This window comes from Melitaea cinxia, chromosome 2 (genome assembly GCF_905220565.1).
Source record: "Melitaea cinxia chromosome 2, ilMelCinx1.1, whole genome shotgun sequence".
Lineage (NCBI taxonomy): Eukaryota > Metazoa > Arthropoda > Insecta > Lepidoptera > Nymphalidae > Melitaea > Melitaea cinxia.
This window is the reverse complement of record NC_059395.1, coordinates 20,087,807-20,113,680: the sequence shown is the minus strand read 5'-3', so window position 1 is coordinate 20,113,680 and position 25,874 is coordinate 20,087,807. Positions and strand designations below refer to the sequence as shown.

Here is a 25,874-nt window from a genome sequence, read left to right as displayed (position 1 = left end):
TTAGAAAAAAGATTTACATTTTCGCTTTGTTGATATTTTTGTTAAGGCACGTTTTTTACTTTTTTTTTGTTGGATATTGCATATTTTTTTTCTTTTAACAACACAAGAAAATTCCTTGTGAACTGTCCCTGTAATAGTACCACCAGTCCAATGCCATATACTATAGTCCGATGCACTTAAGAAAACCTAAGTTGAAGCCATTTTCTTTTCAACATATAATATGTACTAGTAAACTTTATATCTTTATAACAAGTATACCTAGACTGGGCATTCTTTTACAATTTTTCATTAAATTTTTTCACCTCTGATTTTGACCGTTGTCCTGATCTCGTGATCAAATAAAACTCTACGTCGAAAAGAATTCAATTGGAAATAGAATAATGCAGTTATGATATCGTCGCGGAGTCGAGGAAAAGGAAGTGGGAAAGATGGCGGTACGTGACTCGCGTTCATCTACGTGCCTGTCCTAAACTACGCATGGACCGGTGGTAATGCGGACTGTCAACGATTTAATATTCTTGTATTCTCTATAATACATATAAATAAAGTTATAAATGTCTGCCATTTTGCTGGATTTACGGGAAAAAGTAATACGAATTTATATATATTAAGTATAATTAGTATAATTTATTATGTACTTAGTTCTTATTTTTAAAATATGTTATTATTAAATTTTGACTAGCCCGTTGGCGCAGTTTGTAGTGACCCTGCTTTCTGCTCCGAGGGTTGTGGGTTCGATTCCCACCCCGAGTCTGGGTGTAATATAAATATTTATTTATATATTTATATATGTATTATTTATAAGTATGTTTATTGAAAAAAAAAAATATGTAGCTATATACCAGTCGACTGTTACCTATAACACAAGCATTAAGTTGCTTACTTTAGGAACAGACGACCGTGTGTGTATTGTGTAAATATTTATTTATTTATTTATTTAAATATAACACTTTAAACAATGTAATAAAATCTTTATAGAATACAATAAATAACGAACTTTATGCGCACTATATACGTGTGATTACAAAGCTGTTTGTAGGCAAACCGATCTTCTTGATATTTGCTCATATAATATTTATATATAATCGAACGCAGACATAATCGCGGGTAAAACGCGGCCACTAAAATAAAATTGATCCAAATGTTACTACCTCCACATGGTCTAGATAACGATATAAATTAATTCGGAGTATTTTTTTGACATGATGTTATGCATACATACAGTGGGAAGCGACTCCGTTTTATACTAGGTATGTAATGATGAATAAACGTTAGTAGCAGGAGGTAGAATCAATCAATCAGATTTCCTTTTTTCGACCATAACAAATTTATACGTAGCGTAATGTATTGTATTCTCCATTGCAGGATAGTCCTTCTCAGGAAAAGGACTATCCTAAACGAAGATAATTTTTAACTTATAAACTTTATAATTCACAACACTACGCTTCAGCCTATAATATCAACTGCTGGGGTCTCGTTCTCCATGTAGGAGAAGGATCAAAGCTTAATCTACCACGCTGCTCTACTGCGGGTTGGCGGATATATTGCCTACTATGAGTAACGATCTCTATCAGAGGTGTACGTGATAACGAACGGGACCGATAGCTTAACATGCTTTCCGAGGCACGGTGGGGAGACCAACAAGGACTAACAACCAGACCGGAAATGAATATTTGTATAAATACAAGTATTCATTCCGAGCGAAAATTGAACCCGCGACCGCCGGTGCTTAGGCGCTGCCGACACGGCACACGCACCATTAAACCAGAGCGGTCATCACAAAGTGCAATATAAAAATATTGAAAAGGGTTTTGTAACGAGTGGTTGTTAAGTACAATTTTGTTTATGTACCTACTAATTTAGACTTTCTATTAGCTTGTACAAATACTTGTTTACTTCTGATATCATCGATCACGGTTTTGATTGCAAATCGTAACCACGCGAATATTTACATCGTTACTCATCTGTTATATGGTCTATTGTTATATAAATAAGGTTGGTTTTGGTCTGTGTTTGTTTCGTGGTCGGAGCGAACTGCGTAACGAACGCTCTCAGAATACAGAAAAAAAGGAGTAAGTTAGTAAAGGAGTTTTTATGTTTTTTTTTTTTGTATTTCTGTTCAATTACGACTTGGAATTTTAGTTTATAATTTCATTAGCATTATTTATTTATTTATTTTTGTTTGCTTTTTATTTAATTTGTATGAAAATGTTAATTAGTGTAATTGGTTAAATCTGTACTAATTAATTAAATAAGTCAATAAATAAATAAACAATTGCTTTGCAAATTTTATAAAAAAGTTGAATTTTACCCCATAAAGAGGTATTGTTGTGTTGCGCTGATAACCCTACGCGGGGAGGTAAAGAGCGGGCGGGGCGGTGCTTGGCCATTGTTTTGGACACAGTGCGCTGCGTACAAATTTTATAGAATACTCCTTCTGGTTTTTTCTGTATTCTGAGCGAACGCTGTGTCGTGGATACCTTTCTGTAATGGTTATTGATTTCGTAGCTAATATTATTGTATCTGATCGTACCATACGAGTATATATGAGTATGGTTCGACTTTTGTTAATTTACTCTGTTGTGTATAATTCTGTTGTCGTAAATTAGTTTAAGTTTGAGTAGACAAGAGGTCATAACAGCACAGGCTACGATCCGGACACATTCCATTTAATATAATTGGCTTCCCAATGAAGAAATTTGATTCGCCATTGTGCACAGAATGTGGCCGAGTAGAGGATAGGCGTAACATGTTTTAATGGAATATGTGCGAATTGAAACTGAAAGAAATTTGTTTTTTATGCAGTACCCAGAATATAATTTTAATGATGTGGAGTTATTCAACAGTATCTTAGCTTCACTAACTTCTGAAGAGGCTAGAAGTGTGTATAAATTAGTCCTAACATATTTAAAGAGAGGTTGTTGATTTAGTTAAGAACGATGGAGGTGACGTGGTCACTGTGACAAAACCTCCAATTTAATTTAAGAATAAAATAAAATAGTTCAAGAAAAAATAGCTCATGTATTATTTTTCAGAGTATGTATCTAATATATAAATAAGTAAATAAACGGCTATCCTTCAAAATCCCATACAACATACTCCATTTGTATAAGAATCCACGTGGTAGGGGTCTAGAGATATACCAAAATATTTGTAATGAGCGGGGATCGAACCCTGCAATTGTTAGTACTGTGAATTTTTAGTTATGCAATAAAAATGCGTGCGAAACCGCGCTCGTCCATTTAAGTAATAAATACGTCTGGATCTAATAATAAAACCTAATCCGACGTTTAAATAGACGCAGAATAAATCCTCGTGTTACTTATATTAAGTTAATCTTATTTATTGTTCCTTCCCCTATAGCATACGTACAAGTACAAGCAGCACGCCCACCTCCCTAAGTGTAACTGTTATAATATTAAGACCGATAATATTATATATACTATATTAATAACCAGTAACACATAGGTATATAAAATTCTCGTGTCAATGTTGACTAGCCCGTTGGCGCAGTTTGTAGTGGCCCTGCTTTCTGTTCCACGGGTTCGATTCCGGCCTGAGTCTGGGTGTAATATGTGTATATATATATATATATATATATATATATATATATATATATATATATATATATATATATATATATATATATATATTATTTGTATGTATATTAAAAAAAATAGTTCTAACAGTCAGCTGTTACCTGTAACACAAGCATTAAGTTGCTTATCATAGGAACAGACGACCGTGTGTGTATTTTATAAGATATTTATTTATTTATTACTAGCTGACCTGGCGAACTTCGTATCACCTTATTTTTTTCTGAAATATAATAATAACATAATATATCAAAATAAAATATAGCCTATCTTTTAAGTTGGATCAAACTGCACACGGTGTGCAAATTTGACTAAAATCGGTTAAGTAGTTTAGGAGTCCATTGAGGACAAACATTGTGACACGAGATTTATATATATTAAGATTTAATGTTAGTTAAAATACTCCTCCGAAACGGTTGAACAGATTTTTATGAAATTTTTTGTGCATATCGGGTAGGTCTGAGAATTGGCCAACATCTATTTTTTATATCCCTAAGTTGTAAGCGTGGGGGGGGGGGTTAGGGGGATAATAACAGATATGGCAAAACAACGTTTGCGGTGTCAGCTAGTTCTTATATAAACCCTTATATTATAAATATTATTATTATTTTATTATTTATATTATAAATAATATTTCAATTATTGTTTATTCATTAAATTCAAATAAACTAATTTGTTTTTAATTTATCAATTGCTCATTTATTGCTTCGATAATTTTTAAGGTAAATTTATGTTAAATGAATTAAACTATAAAACTTTTTTGCATGAACCGTAAATGAAGTTGTATTGTGAAATAAATTTTAAATGTATCATTTAGTATGTATCATGTATATGTTATCTGTAAAAAATATTTTATATAAAAATACACTTTGATTTCGAAAATTTTCGATTTAATTAGTTATTGTAATTGTTACGATTTATGCCATTTTGTGAGAGTGACGCTAGAAAACCGTAGTTTCATATCGCGACAATGCTATCGCCGCATCACGAAATTGCATGGTTCCCATATCGTGTGCCGTCTATTGAGTTTCGCCGGCTTTCCCATCTCGCACTTTCCACATGGAAAGATTCATTATGAGACCGCCAGTTGGTCGGAATCGATCCCGTGGCCAATCGATTTTAACTCGATTAGCCGGTACCGGTCGCTTGCTGCGTCACTAATTCACTGTACATCGTTTATGTTGAATTTGCACGGAATCAAATCAGAACTAGAAATAATATATTTTATGTTAAGAAAACAAAATATTGATTTTGTAACATTAGATTGAATAGTCATATAGATGCATATGACTTAATTATGTTTATCTTTTTGAAGTAAAACTTCTTTTCTCTTCTCTCGTTTTGACTCGGGGAGTAACCTGATGAATGCGTGACGAGAGCGTTACAAAAAAGTGTGATCCGACGAGGCGAACGGAGCAAGAGAGAGAGAGGTGTTTTGACTTGGGGAGTAAGCCGGTGAATGCGTGACGAGAGCGTTACGAAAAGTGTGATCTGGCGAGGCGAACGGAGCAAGAGAGAGAGGTGCGAGCACACATTTTCTTTCTCTCTTTTTCTTAGCCAGTTGCGTTTCGTATATCTAAGACACACTGCAGGCCTATTGCGAAAGAAGTTGTACTTCAGTCGTGTGTTCTAAAGCAGTAGTTTTTTTTAATGCCAAAGGTATGTCTTATAAATAAAATATAAGCTATAAACAAAGAGGTCTTGTAACTCATTTTCAATTTCTTCTAAATTATTATCGATATACTTAGTATTATAGAGTTTTATTGTTTTCCCCGCGTACGAATTCAATGGAAATGTTTTATAACGTGAAGTGAGACCTATTTGTATAGCTCGGTAGGTTCTTACAGCGGTCGGTCAAAGAACTCTCCTAATGTAGGCTAAGGCATTATAGCGGGTTGTTTGTGTTTTATTACGATTGTTTCGTCAATAAATGATTTTACTTACATGTATACCGTTTTTGAAATCAGGGACGAGATGTACGAATTGTATTTTATAGAGGAATTTAATGAAAATATTAAGTAAATTAAAAAAAGTAATAAAGTAGGTTGATTGTTATGGAACAAAGGTCACATAATTGTGTTTGCTTGCAAACGAAAAAAAAACCGACTTCAATTACATCGACGAGTAATACAACGTAGATCGACGAAAAAATAGTCAAGTAACTACGCGTTATCAAAGATTACTCAAAAAGTAGTTATCAGATCTCGATAAAATTTATATGTGACCACATGACAACCATCCGCTTTCGATAAAATTAAAAATTATCAAAATCGGTACACCCAGCAAAAAATTATTGCGGATTTTTGAGAGTTTCCCTCGATTTCTCTGGGATCCCATTATCAGATCCTGGTTTCCTTATCATGGTACCAAACTAGGGATATCTCCTTTCCAACAAAAAAAGAATTATCAAAATCGGTACATCCAGTAGAAAGTTATGCGGTATAATACAACGTAGGTCGACGAAAAAAGCGTCAAGTGGAAACGCATTATTAGATATAGCTCGAAAAGTAGATGTTAGATCTCAAATAAATTTAAATGGGACCAATTGGCACACACCACCTTTCGATTAAAAAAACAATTGTCGAAATCGGTCCACCTGGTCAAAAGTTCTGATGTAACATACATTAAAAAAAAAACAGTCGAATTGAGAACCTCCTCCTTTTTTGGAAGTCGGTTAAAAAGTGATAAAGTACGTTGATTGTTATGGGACAGAGGTGACAAAACACAAATTCTTTTTAATACTTTTTTTTTGTAATAATATCCAACTATCTAAGATCTTACTTGAAAATTATATCAATCAAGCAGTGTTGTCTTGTTGTTGCCAGTTATGCTATAACAAGAAGGTATGTCTTACCTTTCATACACAAAAATCATAACTGTATGAAAAATATTTCAAGTGAAAATGTTTAATATTAAAAATGAAGTAAAAACGAATCAATTCTTTACGACACGTTTAAGTTAAACTAATTCGTAGGTTAACCTTTATTCCATTCATTAATCACTTATCTATACAAATAAATAAAATTGGAGTGTCTGTTTGTAATACTTTTTACTAAATGCATATGGATGTTTACATGGTACTATACATGGTATATACCAAAATAACATTTTTTATAATTTTTGTCTGTCTGTCTATCTGTCTGTTTGTTCCGGCTAATCTCTGAAACAGCTGGGCGGATTTTGACGGGACGTTAACTGGCAGGTAGCTGATGTAATAAGGAGTAACTAAGACTACTTTTATTTTAGAAATTTATTTATTTTATAACTCTGCGAACTGAACAATATTTATTTGCAAATCCCACGCGGACGAAGTCGCGGGCACATCTATTTAGTTATATAAATAAAAATTATATTTAAGCTTTTTAGATAAAGCTCCAAAAGAACGTCGCAGTTTGTAAGTCGATGTTCGTAACTTATCTCGTTTTAACTATAATTTTTGGTTAATATTTAGTAGTGTTGTTGTAAAATTTTATCAACAAAGAAAGAAAACATTAGCAGCATGCAAACAATTAGATTTTTTTTTTTTTTTTAATCTTTAGTAAAGGGCGTAGTTAAATAGCGTTTCCCTAAACTATAGAACTCGTCTTAAATCGTCGCTAATTTTAGAGTTATGTTAGAGTTGAGTTAAAGACCCAGCCTTACCAGTTTATACAGAATAATGGCCACCTTGGATAAAAGGATGCCACCGACTTCTCTCATCTGTCTATGAGAAATAAATTGAGCAGTTAAGGTTGAATTTTGAAATATTATTGTGTTTGAATTATCCTTTTAATAATATATTTCAACTAAAGTTGTTCTTGTGTTGTTGCAGGCTGCGCCGCTCTCCTCCTAGTGGTGGCCTCCGGGGCCCTGGCGGCGGCTCCTCTCGGGCCGTCCGACAGACCGGAGGCCTACTTCAACGGCTCCTCCTACATACGCCTCGCAAATCCCTTCTCGCTCAAGCAGCTCGTCGGTCTCAGCTTCCGGACGTGTGTCGGTGGGTACTCTTATACATTAAGGCCCAGTTTTATTGATTGCCGTTGACGCTATTTGATAGATCACGGTATTTAACGGATAAAAGGTTACGATATACCGTTCTCTCTCTCCGTCGAATGCCACATCTCTGGCATATTTCTAATCGTAATTGTGAATAATAGTCTTACACTACCTGCTGCTGTTGTAGTCTATCCGTAACTTATGTGCAGGATAAACCCGAGTAGAAAAAAAGTCAGGCTCAACCAGATCGTGTATCTGAACCGGATCAGGATAGAATAAGGCATGCCTGATCCGGCAAGCTCTATCAGGACCAGGATAGCCTGATGTAAAATATAAACCTTATCCAATCGGTAAAACGGCCCCTAAATAGGCAAATGTTGCATTTGTGAAACTTAATCATAGCGTAGTCAGATATGTTAATAACATGCACATCATGATGGTTTCTGACGTATACGTAAGTAGCGCGTACGTCACAATCGGCTGTAGGCAATGTGGTTTACAGCAGTCACGAAAATTCTGTGACGCAATTAGTACTCTAAATACGTACGTTTTATATATTGTTTCTGTTGTCAAGGTTCTGAAATAACAACTAGGTATATCTTATGTCTCGATAAAAATACGTGATTCGCTTTTCGTTAAAAAGAACAACATAGTTTGTTTTAAATGTTCTGTCCTATGATATTATTTATGGGCAATTAACTCGTCTCTAAACAAAAACTTTTTTAAGTGGAAATGACAACTGAATAAATTTATTAGGCAATAATCTACTTCGAGTCAACTTCTCTGTGCTTTAGACCACACGACTGAAGTAAAATTTACTTATGTCCATCTAAATTACGTTTTCCTCTCAACTTCCGTTCGCCTCGCCTGATCACACTTTTCGTAGCGCTCTCGTTACACATTCACCAGCTTGCTCCCCAAGTCAAGCGTGTGTCAGTCAGTTTACAAAGTAAGTGTAGTTTAGGTCGTCTGTAGAGAGAAGTTCACTTAATATCGACACTTAATGAGTCTCTATTAAGATTTTTACTTATTGCCATTAACATTCCGAATAGACAACTCACGATGACATAATATTTTAATTGGCTCTAAGAGTGCTTTAAAATGCCTAATACGTGTACTCGTATATTCCGTGACCATGGTCGCAGTAAAGTATCCGAATCCCGTAAAACCCCGAAAAAGTCGTTTCATTATAATGTACTCGTATATATAAAAACTAGCACTATCCCGCGGTTTTACGCGCGTTAAAAAATAGCCTCGGTAAGTGGGCTATCCAACACAAAAATAATTTTTAAATTTCGAAGCAGTAATTTTTAAAATTAGCGCGTAAACAAACAAACAAACTGTTTAGCTTTATAATATTAGTATCGATGTAAATTACTATTTAAAAAGGCTTAGTACATTCTGTAGAGTTGTCTAATATATATTTAACGACGAAGTTAATTACGTTTCTATCAGTCGGTCCGTATATAGTATGGATAATTTTTTTTTTTTTTTTTTTGTAGTATGGTGTCACGTCTACTTTTGCGTCTTATAAATTTTACGGTAGCATTTTTATATATTTACGATCAAAAACTAAAGACATATTTCACAAGCTGACTGGTAACAACAACTTTGTTTGAGTTTAATTTTTTAAATCACTTTTTTATTGTTTCCCAGTATAAAAATATTAGAAATATCATAGCAACAATGAAATTATATAATAAGTACGTTCGAAGTCGCAAGCATGGCTTGTCAATAGTACCTACCTACGTCAAGTTGCTATGTGCAATGTGCATGGATGACATTCTGGCTAGCTTCGTTCGCCTTGACATGCCATTCAGAGCACATCTCCTTATAGAGACGATACTCGAGCGCATACGTTTCATGTTACGAGGAATAACAAGTCTCCGAGAACTAAATTCCAATGTTACATTAGGTTTTTAACCAAAGTGAAAGAGATAAATGTTTTTTTTTTTTCTTATTTAAGATTAGATTTTAGACAATAACTTATAATTGAATATATTGTAATTTCAAAATTTGTTAATTTAATGTACCACGTATACGCGTATTCGTTAAAAATCAACTGACGCTTGACTTTGTATGCATTTGGTTTTCTCCTTCTGACGTGAAACAATTACGAGCTCGTTTGGAAAATCCACACATGACGGTGTTTTTGTTTCTTGTTCTCGTTATTTATTATTATCTTTAATAAATAAATAAATAAATGCTCCACACTCAACGGTTCCCCGTAAGATTATCTCCTGTGTCGGAGGTCAGAAGCAAACAATACACAAGCACAAATGCCCAGACAACGAATTACGACAAAATCTATATGGCCAATTACAAATGTTTGTCTTGAGCAGGGATCGAACCCGCGACAGCAAGCGCAACATCCAGTGCTGTGACCGCTGCGTCAAATGCGTTGTCAAATTTATAAAAAATATTTCAGCGTTGAAAATAAATAAATATTGTTATAAGAAATATGTTTGATACATTTTTTTAATACAGTTGCACGGGGCTTTGGAGTCGCCAGTGATTGTGGCGTCTGCATCGTCACCGAAATATAGTTTTAAAATATGTTATAAAAAACGTATTAATCGAGATGGTGAATGATTAAAAACTCATGTAACTTTTATTGACAAAGATATCGTACTCGATTGTATAAAATATAGTGTCCCAGTACTTATAGCTAAAGTCTTTACATGCGATCTATACAGAGTATTCGTAGAAAATTCATAATTAAATAGTGATATATTACAAATTTACAGTTTTTTAAATGTTACATATCGTCAATAGGGTACGTATTATGTAACAGTATAGGTATGTTATAAATTTGAAGGAAATGCGATAAGATACTTCGGACAAACGACCAGAAGACTGTGGTCTGTGCGTGTATCCAATACCTCTGTTCGTATTTTTTGTCCAGAAATACGACTTGTAAAAGTAACAAATTTTATGTTCATATTGGACAAATTGTTTTGTATTTAGACATAAAACTTTCTACATTCAAAAATTATAAATGTTCCAAATTTAATTTTGTTATTACTTATATGCTAATTCAAATTCATAAATGAGTAAGTAACTGTTATTGGGGGAGATACTCTCGACTATGACAGCTTTAGTTAGCTGACATAAGCTTCAGTCTGTAAGTAAATGCTTTGAATGTAAAATGTGTTATTACTTATGTATTTTGCCTTTAAAATGTAATTTAATATTATCGTTTTCTTTTTTATTTCGTTTTGTTCGGTAATTACGAATTATTCTGACGTAATCAATCATCGTAATTGTAACTTTTTACGCGGATGCCTCGAGCGCCTTCTCTCGTTTTTCACTCTTGCGCACAGGTGCGAGCTGTGAGGCGATACTGAAAAAAAAACACTTGTTACATGAAATAAACTTATCATATTAGTATCTCTTTTTGAAATTAAGTTAGGGATCGTTTTCAAATAGTGTAAATTTAAACTTCCCGGTAGGGATAGGTGGGAACTACATCGCATAACTTGACAAATATGGGGCGCAACATTTTGCTCGGGTAAAAATAGAGCAAACCATATTCTCCAGAAATTAGACATACGGAGCTTTATTGTTCTTATTAGTTTTTGGTTAAAAGAGATGGCGGTGGCAAAGTTTTGAACCATATTGCACAGAAAACTGTTTGTTTTCTGTGCAATATGGCGACACCTACATAGATAGAGATATTCATTTAAATCATTAGAACTGTTCGAGGATTCTAAAATATTTGTACCTTTAATCGTATCGGCTTTAACTTAGATTTAAAGAATACATTTTGAAATAGTCAATGCACTTGGCAGCCATTAAAGCGCCAATCTGGTCATCAACACGTGTCCAAATACGATGCTATCGTGTTATCGTTTGACATTCCCCGCGCGTACACCGCTCGCACACCGCATACCGGGCCTGTTGGGATCGTCGCACGCGCATCGCCGCGCTTTGTCCTCATCGCCGCCCACTATATTCGGCTATGACAGTTACGTCATTTCGTAAACTCAACAGTTTTAGCTCATTGAGATGGTTCGATGATAAACCTGTGTATTAAAATTGTGATATGCCTTACTAGCTGTTGTCACGACATTGCGTGGAAATTCTCTTGATTAGAAGTTACGTATTTCTCTGATCTCTTAAGTCTTAACACTATGCAAAAGCTATGTTCATCCCTTGCTGTGTAAAAAATTAAAAATTTCATACAGGATCTGTATATTTTCCGGTTTAAAGAGTAGCGTCGCGCTACTCCAGATCGATCAATTTAACCCTTCTAGGGTGGTCGAGTTACAAATATCCTTCTGGATGGATGATCACTTTCGAACTTATAATATCTATATCTATATCTATAATATATATAAACGCGAAAGGTCATTCATCACGAAATCTCCGAAACTATAACACCTACAAACTTGAAATTTGGCAGGTAGGCTCCTTATAGGAAGTAGACATCCGCTAAGAACGGATTTTACGAAACTCAACCCCTAAGGGGGTAAAATGGGGGTTGAAGTTTGTATGAGAGTCCCATGTTTTTGACGTAAGAGACTTGAAATTTAAAATGTATGCTCTATAGATGGTAACAAGGTGTTCAAATAATGTATCTTTAGAAATCAACTCCCTTTTGGGGTTAAAACGGGGGATGTTACGTTGACTCACTAATCACGAAATCTCCGAAACTATAATGCTTACAAACTTGAAATGTAGCAGGTAGGCTCCTTACAGGGCGTAATCTATTGCTAAGAATGGATTTGACGAAACTTGACCCCTAAGGGGGTAAAACGGGGGTTGGAAGTTTGTATGAAAGTCCCATGTTTTTGAAGTAAGAGAGTTGAAATTTAAAATGTATGCTCTATAGATGGTAACAAGGTGTTCAAATAATGTATCTTTAGAAATCAACTCCCTTTTGGGGTTGAATCGGAGGATGGTAGGTTGACTCACTCATCACGAAATCTCCGAAACTATAACACCTAGAAACTTGAAATTTGGCAGGTAGGTTTCTTATAGAGCATAGACATCCGCTGAGAACGGATTTTATCTATAATATATATAAACGCGAAAGGTCATTCATCACGAAATCTCCGAAACTATAACACCTACAAACTTGAAATTTGGCAGGTAGGCTCCTTATAGGAAGTAGACATCCGCTAAGAACGGATTTTACGAAACTCAACCCCTAAGGGGGTAAAATGGGGGTTGAAGTTTGTATGAGAGTCCCATGTTTTTGACGTAAGAGACTTGAAATTTAAAATGTATGCTCTATAGATGGTAACAAGGTGTTCAAATAATGTATCTTTAGAAATCAACTCCCTTTTGGGGTTAAAACGGGGGATGTTACGTTGACTCACTAATCACGAAATCTCCGAAACTATAATGCTTACAAACTTGAAATGTAGCAGGTAGGCTCCTTATAGGGCGTAATCTATTGCTAAGAATGGATTTGACGAAACTTGACCCCTAAGGGGGTAAAACGGGGGTTGGAAGTTTGTATGAAAGTCCCATGTTTTTGAAGTAAGAGAGTTGAAATTTAAAATGTATGCTCTATAGATGGTAACAAGGTGTTCAAATAATGTATCTTTAGAAATCAACTCCCTTTTGGGGTTGAATCGGAGGATGGTAGGTTGACTCACTCATCACGAAATCTCCGAAACTATAACACCTAGAAACTTGAAATTTGGCAGGTAGGTTTCTTATAGAGCATAGACATCCGCTGAGAACGGATTTTACGAAACTCGACCCCTAAGGGGGTAAAATGGGGGTTGGAAGTTTGTATGAAAGTTCTATGTTTTTGAAGTAAGATGCTAGGGTATTTAAAATGTATGCTCTATAAATGATGAGAAGATGTTCAAATAATGTATATTTAGAAATCAACTCCTTTTTTGGGTTTTTGGGGGGATGGTAGGTTGACTCACTCATCACGAAATCTCCGAAACTATAACAGCTACAAACTTGAAATTTGGCAGTTAGGTTCCTTATAAGGCTTATTTTACGAAACTTGACCCCTAAGGGGTAAAATGGGGGTTGAAAGTTTGTATGAAAGTCCTATGTTTTTGAAGTAAGAGACTTGAAATTTAAAATGTATGCTCTATAGATAGTGGAGGAGGTGTCCAAATAATGCATCGTAATCTATCTATATATATATATATAAGAGGAAGGTCACTGACTCACTCATCACGAGAACTCAAAAACAGCTGGGTGGTTTCTATCCAGCATGGACAAAGATAAAATTTGGCAGGGAGATAGATTACCTATAGTTAGTAGACGTCCGCTAAGAACGAATTTTGCGATATTCCACCGCTAAGGGGGTTTGATTGAGGTTGATAGTTTGTATGAAATATATGCAGCAGCTATAACTTCGCCTGATAGGTTGTTATTTATACTGCAGCTTGAAAATAAAACTAAAAATGTGATGTATAGAGGTTTTATAAAAATAACTATTAAATTATACTAAATTGTGCCTTTGAAAAAGTTACTCAGAGTGATAAACATTTCAAGTGAATGAAATAGTAAAAATAATTTGCGTTAAGCATCTTAATAGTGATGCATATCTTCATAATCACGCGGATGTAGTCGCGGGCAACAGTTAGTGTAGTATTATAAAACAAAGTTCCTAAAAGCGTATGTGATCGATTCCCTCAAAATCTACTGAACGGATTTTCATGCGGTTTCACCAATGAAGGGCTTCAAGAGGAAGGTTTACGGAACGGCTAAGCCGATTTTGATGAGCGTTTCACTGGAAGTTTGCCTGGAAAACTTTGTGACAAACTGATTTCAACGCGGGCGAAGCCGCGGGCACAGCTAGTAGTAATATAATTTCAGCTGCACTATAATTTTTTTCAAAATAGTGTGTGGGTGTGTATGCTATTCACACACGACAGAAGTGAAAAGTAGTCTACGAGAAAAAAAAATCACCGAGAATATAAAATACTGTGTAATCGGTAATGTATTCGATCTCATTCTCTCCTATACATTTATGTGTTTCTTTATCGTGACGCTTTTTCGTTTCATCAATTTTTACTTCACAACGATTCTAAAAAAGTTTCACTGCAAAAAATAAATGAAAATGAACTGCATCAAATTTTTAAATCACAACGATTCTAAAGAAGTTTCACTTCAAAAAATAAAATAAATGAAAATAAACTGCATCAAAGCGATTGCTTCAAAATGAAGAAATATAAAAATTAAAAAAAATGGAATAACAAAAGCACGGGCATTATAAGCCTGTGGAAATATCACTTATATAAATAAAAAAATATATTACTCGAAATATTTATTTCACACAGACACAGTTTCGGTCGTTTTATCTACGATTATATAATTTCGTTAAGTGTATAGAATTACCGTTGGTATTAAAATACATTTACACAATTCCATTGTTTTTATTGAATCTCGTAACTAAGACCGTTTTCAATTGTTTCACGGTTGAAATAGTGTTTGGGAATTAGAATGCAAGCGAATATTTAGGTACATGGTGGAGTCAGTTGGACCAGGTGAACGAATTATTGACCTAGTTTCAACTGCCAGTTAGTATTTAGGTATTTGAGTTTAGGTCTCCGAGTTTTGTATTTATCGAACGGTTTGCATGTTAAATGGAATACGTTATTTTGCGAACTTATATGTATAAAATGTCTCGAATATTTTAGCCTTATTAGAGAACTGTGAATACACGTATTTATTTTTGGTAAAATAGAAAATATGTTATAGAAAATGTTTGTGACAGCTGTAAGAATATTTCTTTAAAACATTTTTATAATCAGCTCTTTAGCCATGCGGTTTTTGTTATAAGAATTATATTTAAAATAGCTACATATATATATTTTTTTCAATTTTTGATCGTCGTAAGAAAATTCTACTTTATGAGCGGATTCTTGTTAAGTTAAAAAGTAGTCAGGCGAGAGTCGCAATCATTATTCTTCCTGACAGACTCAAGACACTCCAAGTTTTTCGATTCACTCATTAATTGGTAATTTCGTATTAATACAACCTCGCGCGACTTTCGCGTGCGAGTTTTCTAAAATGTTTATAAAAATATATGAATAGTAAGTTAGTAACAGATGTACGTCTGTGGCTTACTTAATACTTTACATTATTGGGTGATATTTATATTTAAAACTACGTATTGTGTTATGTTCGTTTGATTTAAAAAAAAAAATTAAATATCGTGTAAGTGGATACTGTATGACTGTACATAGTTCATGGAAGACATAGAAGCAGACGAATATGCTTAGTTAAATGTAATTCGAAGATTATTTTCTTTAGTCTATTGTTTCATAAGATGATCGTATCGAGATAAGGATTGGCACACGAGTTCCGCGCTGAATATTATGTAAAATGTAGCCCCGGCCGCCGGCGACCCGCGCCGCGCTTGTAACCTTCCGCGGACTATGTTTAAGTGCGTCTCTCGTCTCAATATCCGATTTATTTGGTGCATGTGGGGAGCTTTAGACGTTCCCTGTTATTTGTTTATGTAATTGAACTATAAAAGTTTATAATAATGTAAATATTATAATTATCTTCTAGTACCTATTGGTAGTTAAATATTTTAATCTAATAATTAGCAATTAAGTTTTTATTTCCATCAAACTCTGTTATACTGTGATTTGAATCCATTTTCCTTCAACAATTGATTTAGGTACCTTGGATCATATTCAAAGAAGTAGTTGTTGCATTTAAGCAGGCGGTGTTTGTAGTCACATTTCTTACTACAGAAAAATATGTAGTCCCCTTTTCACGACGTGTAATAAAGAACGTCGTTGGTCGTACAGGCGGCGAGCTGTTCTCCCAGCGGTACGAGGGCTACACGCTGCACGTGACGGCGCTGTTCGAGCAGGTGGTGGTGTCGTGGGCGCGGCCCGGCCAGCCGCACCGCGAGGTGGGGCTCGCGCGCGAGACGCTCGACAACCGCTGGCACTGGGTGGCGCTGCGCTATCGCCCCGACCCGCCCTCGCTGCTGCTCGAGGTCGATAAGGACACGCAGGTATACTTACTATACTTACTATTTTTCCTTGACTGGGTCTCAGTACTCGGCACTTTAAATCGGTGTCGCTGTGAAAGCCGCTAGGGTCAATAGCATACTCAACTTATTGTAGGTGGAAACTGCTCCAGAAAATCTATTAATATCTATAGAATTAATGTTTACACAGTAACAACATATGCTATGTCAAGGTTAATTGTAAAATAACTACTTCAATAATTTTACTTTTATCGTTTTCTGAGATATAATCGAGTCCTATACAAAACCAGTTAAGTGTATTAATTTACTTTAATTATCTTTCCTTTAGTGTTCTAAACTTTCTTGAAAATTTCCTGCTAAATTAATAACCAGTTTTTATTATAATCTCATATTAAAACTAATTTTGTCTTATCTATATACAGTCTTATCTATATACCGGTCACCAACCCGCCTGCCCAGCGTGGTGACTATGGGCAAAACACATGAGTTCACGTTATTTTTGGCGTAAACTTGTGGAGGCCTATGTCCAGCAGTGGACTGTATAGGCTGTAATAATGATATGATATACTGAATATTTATTCTAAATTGTAACACGCTTACTATGATATGCTTATAACGAATAATTTGTTTATTTGTCCGTACGGAATAAAATTACGAAATCTAAAAAGATCATTGTCTCCATAAAAAAAATATTTTTTATAAATAACCCCTTAACGCTACTTTGAAGACACATAGAGACAGTGAGTGTACAGTTCTCGTAGTATGTAGAGCGTTGACGTGGGTCGCGACCCGCAGGTGATATCGAACGTGACGTGGAACCCGGAGCTGCTGCAGCCGGGCGCGCTGGAGGCGCCCGAGGCGGTGGTGCTGGTGGGCAACCTGTTCAGCGGCTGCGTGCTGGAGGGGCCGCAGCTCGAGTTCCACGCCGCGCACGTGCTGCAGACCAACGCGCGCTTCGGCGCCTGCCCGCTCACTACCGACGACTGTACGACTAATACTTTACTTCCAATATATTTTTCTTAAAACTAGCAAGTTATTTGTAAACAGGCGTACCATAACTTATAGACGCCTACGACACCAGAAGCGTCGCAAGCGCGTTGCCGACGCTATCTGTGCTTTTCGCTGTGATCTTCTGTAAGGTCGCGGTCCTTTAACCACTTAGGCTGCTCCAGATTCTGAGCAAGATATATTCCTGCTGTGCCCTACCCCAGCTACTTCTACAGTATAATTTATTAAAACTCCGCTGATTAACTCAAATAATTGTTTGTTTTCAAACAAAAAGAAAACCAACTTTAATTCACGGCTCACGGCAATCAAAGATAACTTAAAAACAACTCGTCTGATATTGCTTCAATTTAAATGCGACCACACGTCAAGCACCGGCTTCCGAATAAATTAAGAATCATTAAAATCGGTACACCCAGTAAGAACATACACTCGAGTTGAGAACCTACTCCTTTTTTGAAGTCGGCTTAAAATTCGATTTGTTTTGCTCGTGAACCGTTACATTTTGGGCACGACACATTTCGGATGGAACGGGGCTTTGGTGATAATAAAAGAACACATAGTGCTGCGCGACTGTAGTTACTCTTGTTCCCTTGTTACTTGAAAACTCACACTACAAAACTACTCAATAAAGCCAAGCTGTGTTCTTAGAGATGTGTTAGATGGCTCCTATTCTACTCGTTATTTGAGAAATTCTGCCAACATAACTCTTGAGTCATGAGAATTTTTCTAAGATTCCTCTCATAATAGGAGCAAAATTGGCTCTCGGAAAAGCCCATTTGTTCTTCATGAACTGAACTTCTATATTTTATCATAATAAATGTATCTGATTAAAATTTGTATTATAATATATTTTTGATTGTAATTTATATTAATACTTGAATGATTATCTATCTTGAATTGCAGGCATCGACAGAAAGGACGTGTTGAGGATCCCACCGAAGGATCACTGTTACAACGAGCCATGTTTGAGACACGGCACTTGCATATCGAGACACGATAGGTTAGTGCAACACATCTATCTGTTAACATCGAGTATAAATACTTTATACGTATTGAAATATTACAATCGAAATCGACAATCTGTTGATGCTGTGCAATATTTGTATATGCCCGTAGTCTTGACGTTTGTGAGCTGTTTAGAATAATTGTGTTTGCTCGCAAACGAAAAAAAACCGACTTCAATTACATCGACGAGTATTACAACGTAGATCGACGAAAAAATAGTCAAGTATAGTTCGCGTCATGTAAAAAGAACGCTGGCCTTGAAGCTGCGCAGAAGCGATTTATCGGTCTATTTGGTGGTACGGGGTAGGGGGACGGGAGTGTTTAGCACGTGTCGCATGCTTGCCGGTGTGCTATTGGTTGACAGCGGTTGACAGTTCGACGTCGACTCAAAATATTATCGCGCACAAAAGTTTTAAATTACAAAATTCTCCATTTACTATTTATTTCACTAAAAAACAATTATCAATTTATCATTTTAAACACATAAAAACTATTAAGATACGAATATCGAGAGTACAGATAATTATTATTTTTGAATACGACATTTCAATAACTAAAAAATTTGTTATTGCTTTTGTTTAAAAAAAAAATGTGATTTTGTAAAGTGATAATTATTATACTTATTTAGTCCAAATTATTCGCACTTGTATTTCTAGTATTTTTTAATGTACCTACCAATAACCATTATACGAAGCCGCGAGTGAAAGCCTAATTAAAAAATAAAACAGTAGTACTTGTGCGCGAGTATACCCATGCGCAAACACACCCCCTCCAGTTTCTTTCAGCGTTCTTTTTACATGACGCGAACTATAACTACGCATTATCAAAGATTACTCAAAAAGTAGTTATCAGATCTCGATAAAATTTATGTGTGACCACATGATAAACATCAGCTTTCGATTAAATTAAAAATTATCAAAATCGGTACACCCAGTAAAAAGTTATTGCGGATTTTCAAGAGTTTCCCTCGATTTCTCTGGGATTCCATCATCAGATCCTGGTTCCCTTATCATGGTACTAAACTCTACAAACTAAGGGATATCTTATTTCCAACAAAACAAGAATTATCAAAATCGGTACATCCAGTAGAAAGTTATGCGGTATAATACAACGTAGGTCGACGAAAAAAGCGTCAAGTAAAAACGCATTATTAGATATAACTCGAAAAGTAGTTGTTAGATCTCAAATAAATTTAAACGGGACCAATTGGCACACACCACCTTTCGATTAAAAAAAAAATGTCGAAATCCGTCCACCCAGTCAAAAGTTCTGAAGTAACATACATAAAATAATTGTGTTTGCTCGCAAACGAAAAAAAAACCGACTTCAATTACATCAACAAGTAATACAACGTAGATCGACACAAAATAGTCAAGCAACTACGCGTTATCAAAGATTACTCAAAAAGTAGTTATCAGATCTCGATAAAATTTATATGTGACCATATGATAAACATCAGCTTTCGATTAAATTAAAAATTATCAAAATCGGTATACCCAGTAAAAAGTTATTACGGATTTTCGAGAGTTTCCCTCGATTTCTCTGGGATCCCATCATCAGATCCTGGTTTCCTTATCACGGTACCAAACGAGGGATATCCCCTTTCCAACAAAAAAAGAATGATCAAAATCGGTATATCCAGTAGAAAGTTATGCGGTATAATACAACGTAGGTCGACGAAAAAAGCGTCAAGTAAAAACGCATTATTAGATATAACTCGAAAAGTATTTTTTTTTTTTTTTTTTTTTTTTTTAAATATATAGACTAGCGCTTGACCGCGATCTCACCTGATGGTAAGTGAAGATGCAGCCTAAGATAGTGCGCGCTTGCCTAGAAGATGCCTATTCACTCTTGATTTGAAAATACCCAAGTTGTAATTATTTGGAAAAACGGAAGCCGGAAGGGCATTCCAGATTTTTGCGGTGCGTATTAAGAAAGAGGAAGCAAAACGCTTAGTGCGAGATCGTGGGATTTCAACCACGTAGCGGTGCACACTCAAGCGATGCCTAGCGGTTCGGTGGTAGAATGGTGATGGTGGAACCAAATTGTGCAGCTCTTGGGCACACTCTCCGAAGTATATTCTATAAAATACAGACAGACAGGCAACCTTGCGCCGATGTTCAAGACTTTGTAGTCTAGAGTTAACCAGTGGTTCGTCACCGATGAGTCTTCTGGCGCGTCGATCCACAGACTCCAAAGCAGCAAGCCGGCACTTGGCAGAGCCATCCCATAAGTGACTGCAGTACTCCATACTCGATCGAACTTGAGCTTGGTACAGAGTGAGAAGCTGTTCCGGTGTGAAGTACTGCCTGACTTTATTGAGTATACCAAGTTTCTTACCGGCGATTTTTGCCTTGGATTCTATGCATTGTCTGAAGTTCATATTAGACGAAATATTTATGCCTAAAAGATCAATATTATCGGTGATCGGTACAGATACACCCCGGAAAGTCGGAGCCAAAGGAAATGGACTCCGTTTAGCGGTGAAAAGACACGCCTGCGTTTTGAGAGCATTAAATTTGACTAGGTTGGCGTCACCCCAATCGGATACCTCTTTTAAAGCCAAATTCATGCGTTCAACCAGAGCCTCTCTATGCTCAAGAGTTTCAGCCCCGCTAGCTCGGGGACTGGACGTGTATCTCTCCGTAACAGTGCTGTCGTCCGCGTATCCAAAGATACCGGGCTTGAGGAGGTCGTTAATGTGAAGCAAGAAGAGGGTTGCGGAGAGAACTGATCCCTGAGGGACACCGGCATTAACCGCCTTCAAATCAGACGAGGAGCCATCCAAGACCACCCGAAATGATCGCCCACTCAGGAAATCTGATATCCAGCCACACAGGCTAGGTGGTATTCCGTAAGTCGAAAGCTTACTCAATAGGCTCTCATGCCAGACCCGGTCAAATGCCTTCGAGATATCAAGTGAGACGGCTAGCGCCTCTCCGTGCTTATCCAAGGCTTCGCCCCAGATGTGCGAGGCATACACTAAAAGATCCCCCGTGGACCTGTTACGGCGGAAACCGTATTGCTGGTCCGACAGGAGGTCATTCAATTCGAGGTATGCAAGGAGCTTATCGTTCAGTATGCGCTCCAAACTTTTACATAGTATGGAGGTGATAGCGATTGGTCTATAGTTAGCCGGGTCGGCACGACTACCCTTTTTAGGTACAGGTTGTACATTGGCAATCTTCCAAGCTTTAGGAACCTGAGCTGATTTTAGAGAGAGGCGGTACAAGCGCGTTAGAACCGGAGACAACTCAGGAGCACATGTTTTGAGAACTCTAGCTGGTATCCCGTCAGGGCCACTAGCCTTATTCGTATCCAAATTGCGGAGCGCTCTCAAAACCACCGTTTGGTGAATGCAAATATCGGACATAGCGAAGTTGGAAGGTGGATGTCGAGGAGGTGAGGTACTACCAGCATCAAGGTGCGAATTTTCGGCAAACAGGTTTGCTAAAAGGTTAGCCTTATCTGTCGCAGTAATGGCCAGCGACCCATCTGGCTTCAGCAGAGGAGGCAGTGAGGGACGGCAAAAATTCATTTCCACCGACTTAGACAGCGACCAAAAAGCTTTACTTCCACACGGATAGGAAGCTAATTTGGCTCCAATGCGATTAATGCGGTCGTAACGAGCCCTTTTGAGAACCTTTTTGTAGGACTTAGCAGCTGAGTTGAAAGCTTTTTTTTTTTGAAGTTATGTCCGGAGATTTAAGGGTACGGGCTTCAGCCCATGCTGCAAACGCTGAGTCCTTACGGGCTGCAGCTTCAGCACATTCTACATTGTACCACTTAGGGACCCTGACATCAAGCGATACGTCAGCAAATGGAATGAAGTACTCCATCGCCTGACGCATCACTCCCGATATTGCTTGTTCGCAACTCGACGGATCACACGAAGAAAAACAAGCACTCCGCCAGGGGTACGATGCAAAAAAGTGTCGCATCTCATCCCAATCTGCCGACTTATATCGCCACACGCGTCTGGTTCCGGTAGGACTGGCATCCAGGGGGTGAAAGTTAGATATTGACTTTACCACACAGTGATCAGATGTGCCTAGGGGAGCCGCAATTGATACCGAGGACCGGTCTGGGTCAGTTGTCATCAGAAGGTCCAAACAATTAGGTGTGTGGTCGTCGACGTCGGGTACTCGTGTTGCTTCTTGGACCAGCTGGGTGAGATCTAGCGACAGGGCAAATTTGAGCGCCTCTCTCCCGGCATGGTCGGTATTTTGGTATGGGAATAGCCAGTCCTGGTGGTGAGCGTTAAAATCCCCCAGAAATACCATTTGGGCAGCTGGATACCGACGTTGGACCACATCAGCCGTCTCACTGAGATAGTCGAACATTCGAGTTGTCTCCCGATCACCGCTGTGCGACCGATAGATACAGGCATACACAATCTGCTCCACACCCGTGTCCAATAAACACCACATGATGGAAAGGTTAGGTATTTCCAAATTACGCAGACGCTGGAAGCAGACATCATTACGAGCATACATACAGACGCCAGCGTGAGATTTGAAGTTATACTCAAGCGAATACCCAGGGTACTGCAGGTACGCTACGTCTGCTGGACTACCGATTTGCGTCTCCGTAAGAAAAAGTAAGTGCGGCTTCTCAGTCTCCAGGTGATGGTGGACTGCAACGAGATTTGAGTGCAATCCTCGTATGTTGGTGAGGTGCACTTTGAGAGAGAGGAGGTGCAGCCGCTGTTTAACTTTACTTTTATTCTTGTACTTCATTGTGGTCAAGGGGTGAATAGGAGGGGAAATGGTAGTTGTACGAGGCGCTACGTCTATAGACTCCACGATCCGTACAGAAGCCACACTAAAGAGGACTCGACCGGAGACTGCGGGGACGCCCGAACCCCCCAGGAAATCGCCATCGGGTCCTCTCACCGGTCGCCAACCGGCACGATGGAAGCCATCCCTGGATTTTTCGCTAGGTGGCGGGGCAGCCTTTCATAGGTGGCGAACCTACTAGTTGGGCCCCCTACTGCCTGCGGTCGGTCAGCGGTGCACCGTGCTTCGGATCCCGCTACCCTCCAGGTCGAGACGTCCGGCGCAACGACTACGCAGATCATGATCCTGTCACTAGGCGCAGCGCAACTGTACATACCCATCCCCCTATGATTGGCTATTACGAGCATCGTTCCGGAACACGAGGCGCCTCACGGCACGACAAGTCGTGTCGCAAGACGAGTCATTTGGCGGCGCGTCTTTGCTCGATGGGTGGTCACACTAGCCACGGCCGAAGCCTGCCACCTATGTTACTCGTTTTGCACCACCCAGGGGTCACGTGTAGGGTAAAGAGGGTTAAGACCTGACTTGGTATATCCTACGGACGCGAGTAACTGCAACCCCCAAAAAAGTAGTAGTTGTTAGATCTCAAATAAATTTAAATGGGACCAATTGGCACACACAACCTTTCGATTAAAACAAAATTTGTCGAAATCGGTCTACCCAGTCAAAAGTTCTGATGTAACATACATAAAAAAAAAAAAAAAAAAAAATACAGTCGAATTGAGAACCTCCTCCTTTTTTGGAAGTCGGTTAAAAATACAGTCGAATTGAGAACCTCCTCCTTTTTTGGAAGTCGGTTAAAAAAAATTAAAACCGCCAAAATTTGTTGGTCTACTTTCATCCAAAACTATGCAACTCACATTCACACGCAGATTTTCTGGGGCATAATAAAATGCTATTTTTATTCATATCGTAAATAAAAGATTAATTCGTAAACTGAAAAAACTAAATTAATTTTAAAAAAATGTTTCATAAAATTGGTTTTTTATTTTTATTTTAAATTTATTGACTGTTGTTATATAACGTACTTGAAATTTTTTGTAAATTAATTATGTAAAAAACATTTTATACCATAGTTATTAATTTTTATTATAAATTAGGAAATGATCAAGATGATCTTTTGGTTGTCACACTATACGTACTAGCACAAAGATCGCGCGGCTCGTACGACTCGCACGATGCGACCAAATTTATCTAAACTTGCAGAGCGTAAAATTGTGAAATGGCTCTTAGTTGCAAAAAGATTAGTAGTAGAGGTTGACGGAAGTAGTGCCGAATATTAGGTTATATAATTTAAGAGTTCGTTCGACACAACCATCTTCGTGGTAGTCTTAGAGTTTATTTGTGTTCGGCGGCGGCGCGCAGGTACGAGTGCCACGCTGCTCGGTCGCTTGCGTTGGTTACTATTGCATACAATTCCCTACGAAGCGGTGAGTCGCGACCGCGGTCGCGGCTGCAGGGCCGCGGCTGCCGGGTCGCGACTGCCTAGATCCGAATCATACCTTTAGAGTTTATTTGTGTTCGGCGGCGGCGCGCAGGTACGAGTGCCACTGCACGGCGCGCTACGCGGGCAACAACTGCGAGGTGGACGCGGGCGACCCGTGCGCCTCCGCGCCCTGCCGCCACGGCGCGCGCTGCCTGGAGGACGCGCGCGGGGACTACCGCTGCGACTGTCCGCCGCACTACCACGGTGGGTACTCCCTACTCTCGCTCTACTGCGCGGCAACAACTGCGAGGTGGACGCGGGCGACCCGTGCGCCTCCGCGCCCTGCCGCCACGGCGCGCGCTGCCTGGAGGACGCGCGCGGGGACTACCGCTGCGACTGTCCGCCGCACTACCACGGTGGGTACTCCCTACTCTCGCTCTACTGCGCGGCAACAACTGCGAGGTGGACGCGGGCGACCCGTGCGCCTCCGCGCCCTGCCGCCACGGCGCGCGCTGCCTGGAGGACGCGCGCGGGGACTACCGCTGCGACTGTCCGCCGCACTACCACGGTGGGTACTCCCTACTCTCGCTCTACTGCGCGGCAACAACTGCGAGGTGGACGCGGGCGACCCGTGCGCCTCCGCGCCCTGCCGCCACGGCGCGCGCTGCCTGGAGGACGCGCGCGGGGACTACCGCTGCGACTGTCCGCCGCACTACCACGGTGGGTACTCCCTACTCTCGCTCTACTGCGCGGCAACAACTGCGAGGTGGACGCGGGCGACCCGTGCGCCTCCGCGCCCTGCCGCCACGGCGCGCGCTGCCTGGAGGACGCGCGCGGGGACTACCGCTGCGACTGTCCGCCGCACTACCACGGTGGGTACTCCCTACTCTCGCTCTACTGCGCGGCAACAACTGCGAGGTGGACGCGGGCGACCCGTGCGCCTCCGCGCCCTGCCGCCACGGCGCGCGCTGCCTGGAGGACGCGCGCGGGGACTACCGCTGCGACTGTCCGCCGCACTACCACGGTGGGTACTCCCTACTCTCGCTCTACTGCGCGGCAACAACTGCGAGGTGGACGCGGGCGACCCGTGCGCCTCCGCGCCCTGCCGCCACGGCGCGCGCTGCCTGGAGGACGCG

The 25,874-nt window shown here is 39.0% G+C and overlaps 1 protein-coding gene across 1 annotated transcript in view; it reads left to right on the top strand.

The window, feature by feature from the left end:
• LOC123662610 (protein crumbs) overlaps positions 1-25,874 on the top strand; it is an 87,286-nt gene that overhangs the window by 26,196 nt on the left and 35,216 nt on the right. Inside the window, exons 2-6 of the mRNA XM_045597430.1 lie at positions 7,408-7,572; positions 16,313-16,524; positions 17,296-17,485; positions 18,412-18,508; positions 24,851-25,002. Of these exons, the coding sequence (XP_045453386.1) occupies positions 7,408-7,572; positions 16,313-16,524; positions 17,296-17,485; positions 18,412-18,508; positions 24,851-25,002 (816 nt within the window). The remainder of the gene's footprint in view (positions 1-7,407; positions 7,573-16,312; positions 16,525-17,295; positions 17,486-18,411; positions 18,509-24,850; positions 25,003-25,874) is intronic.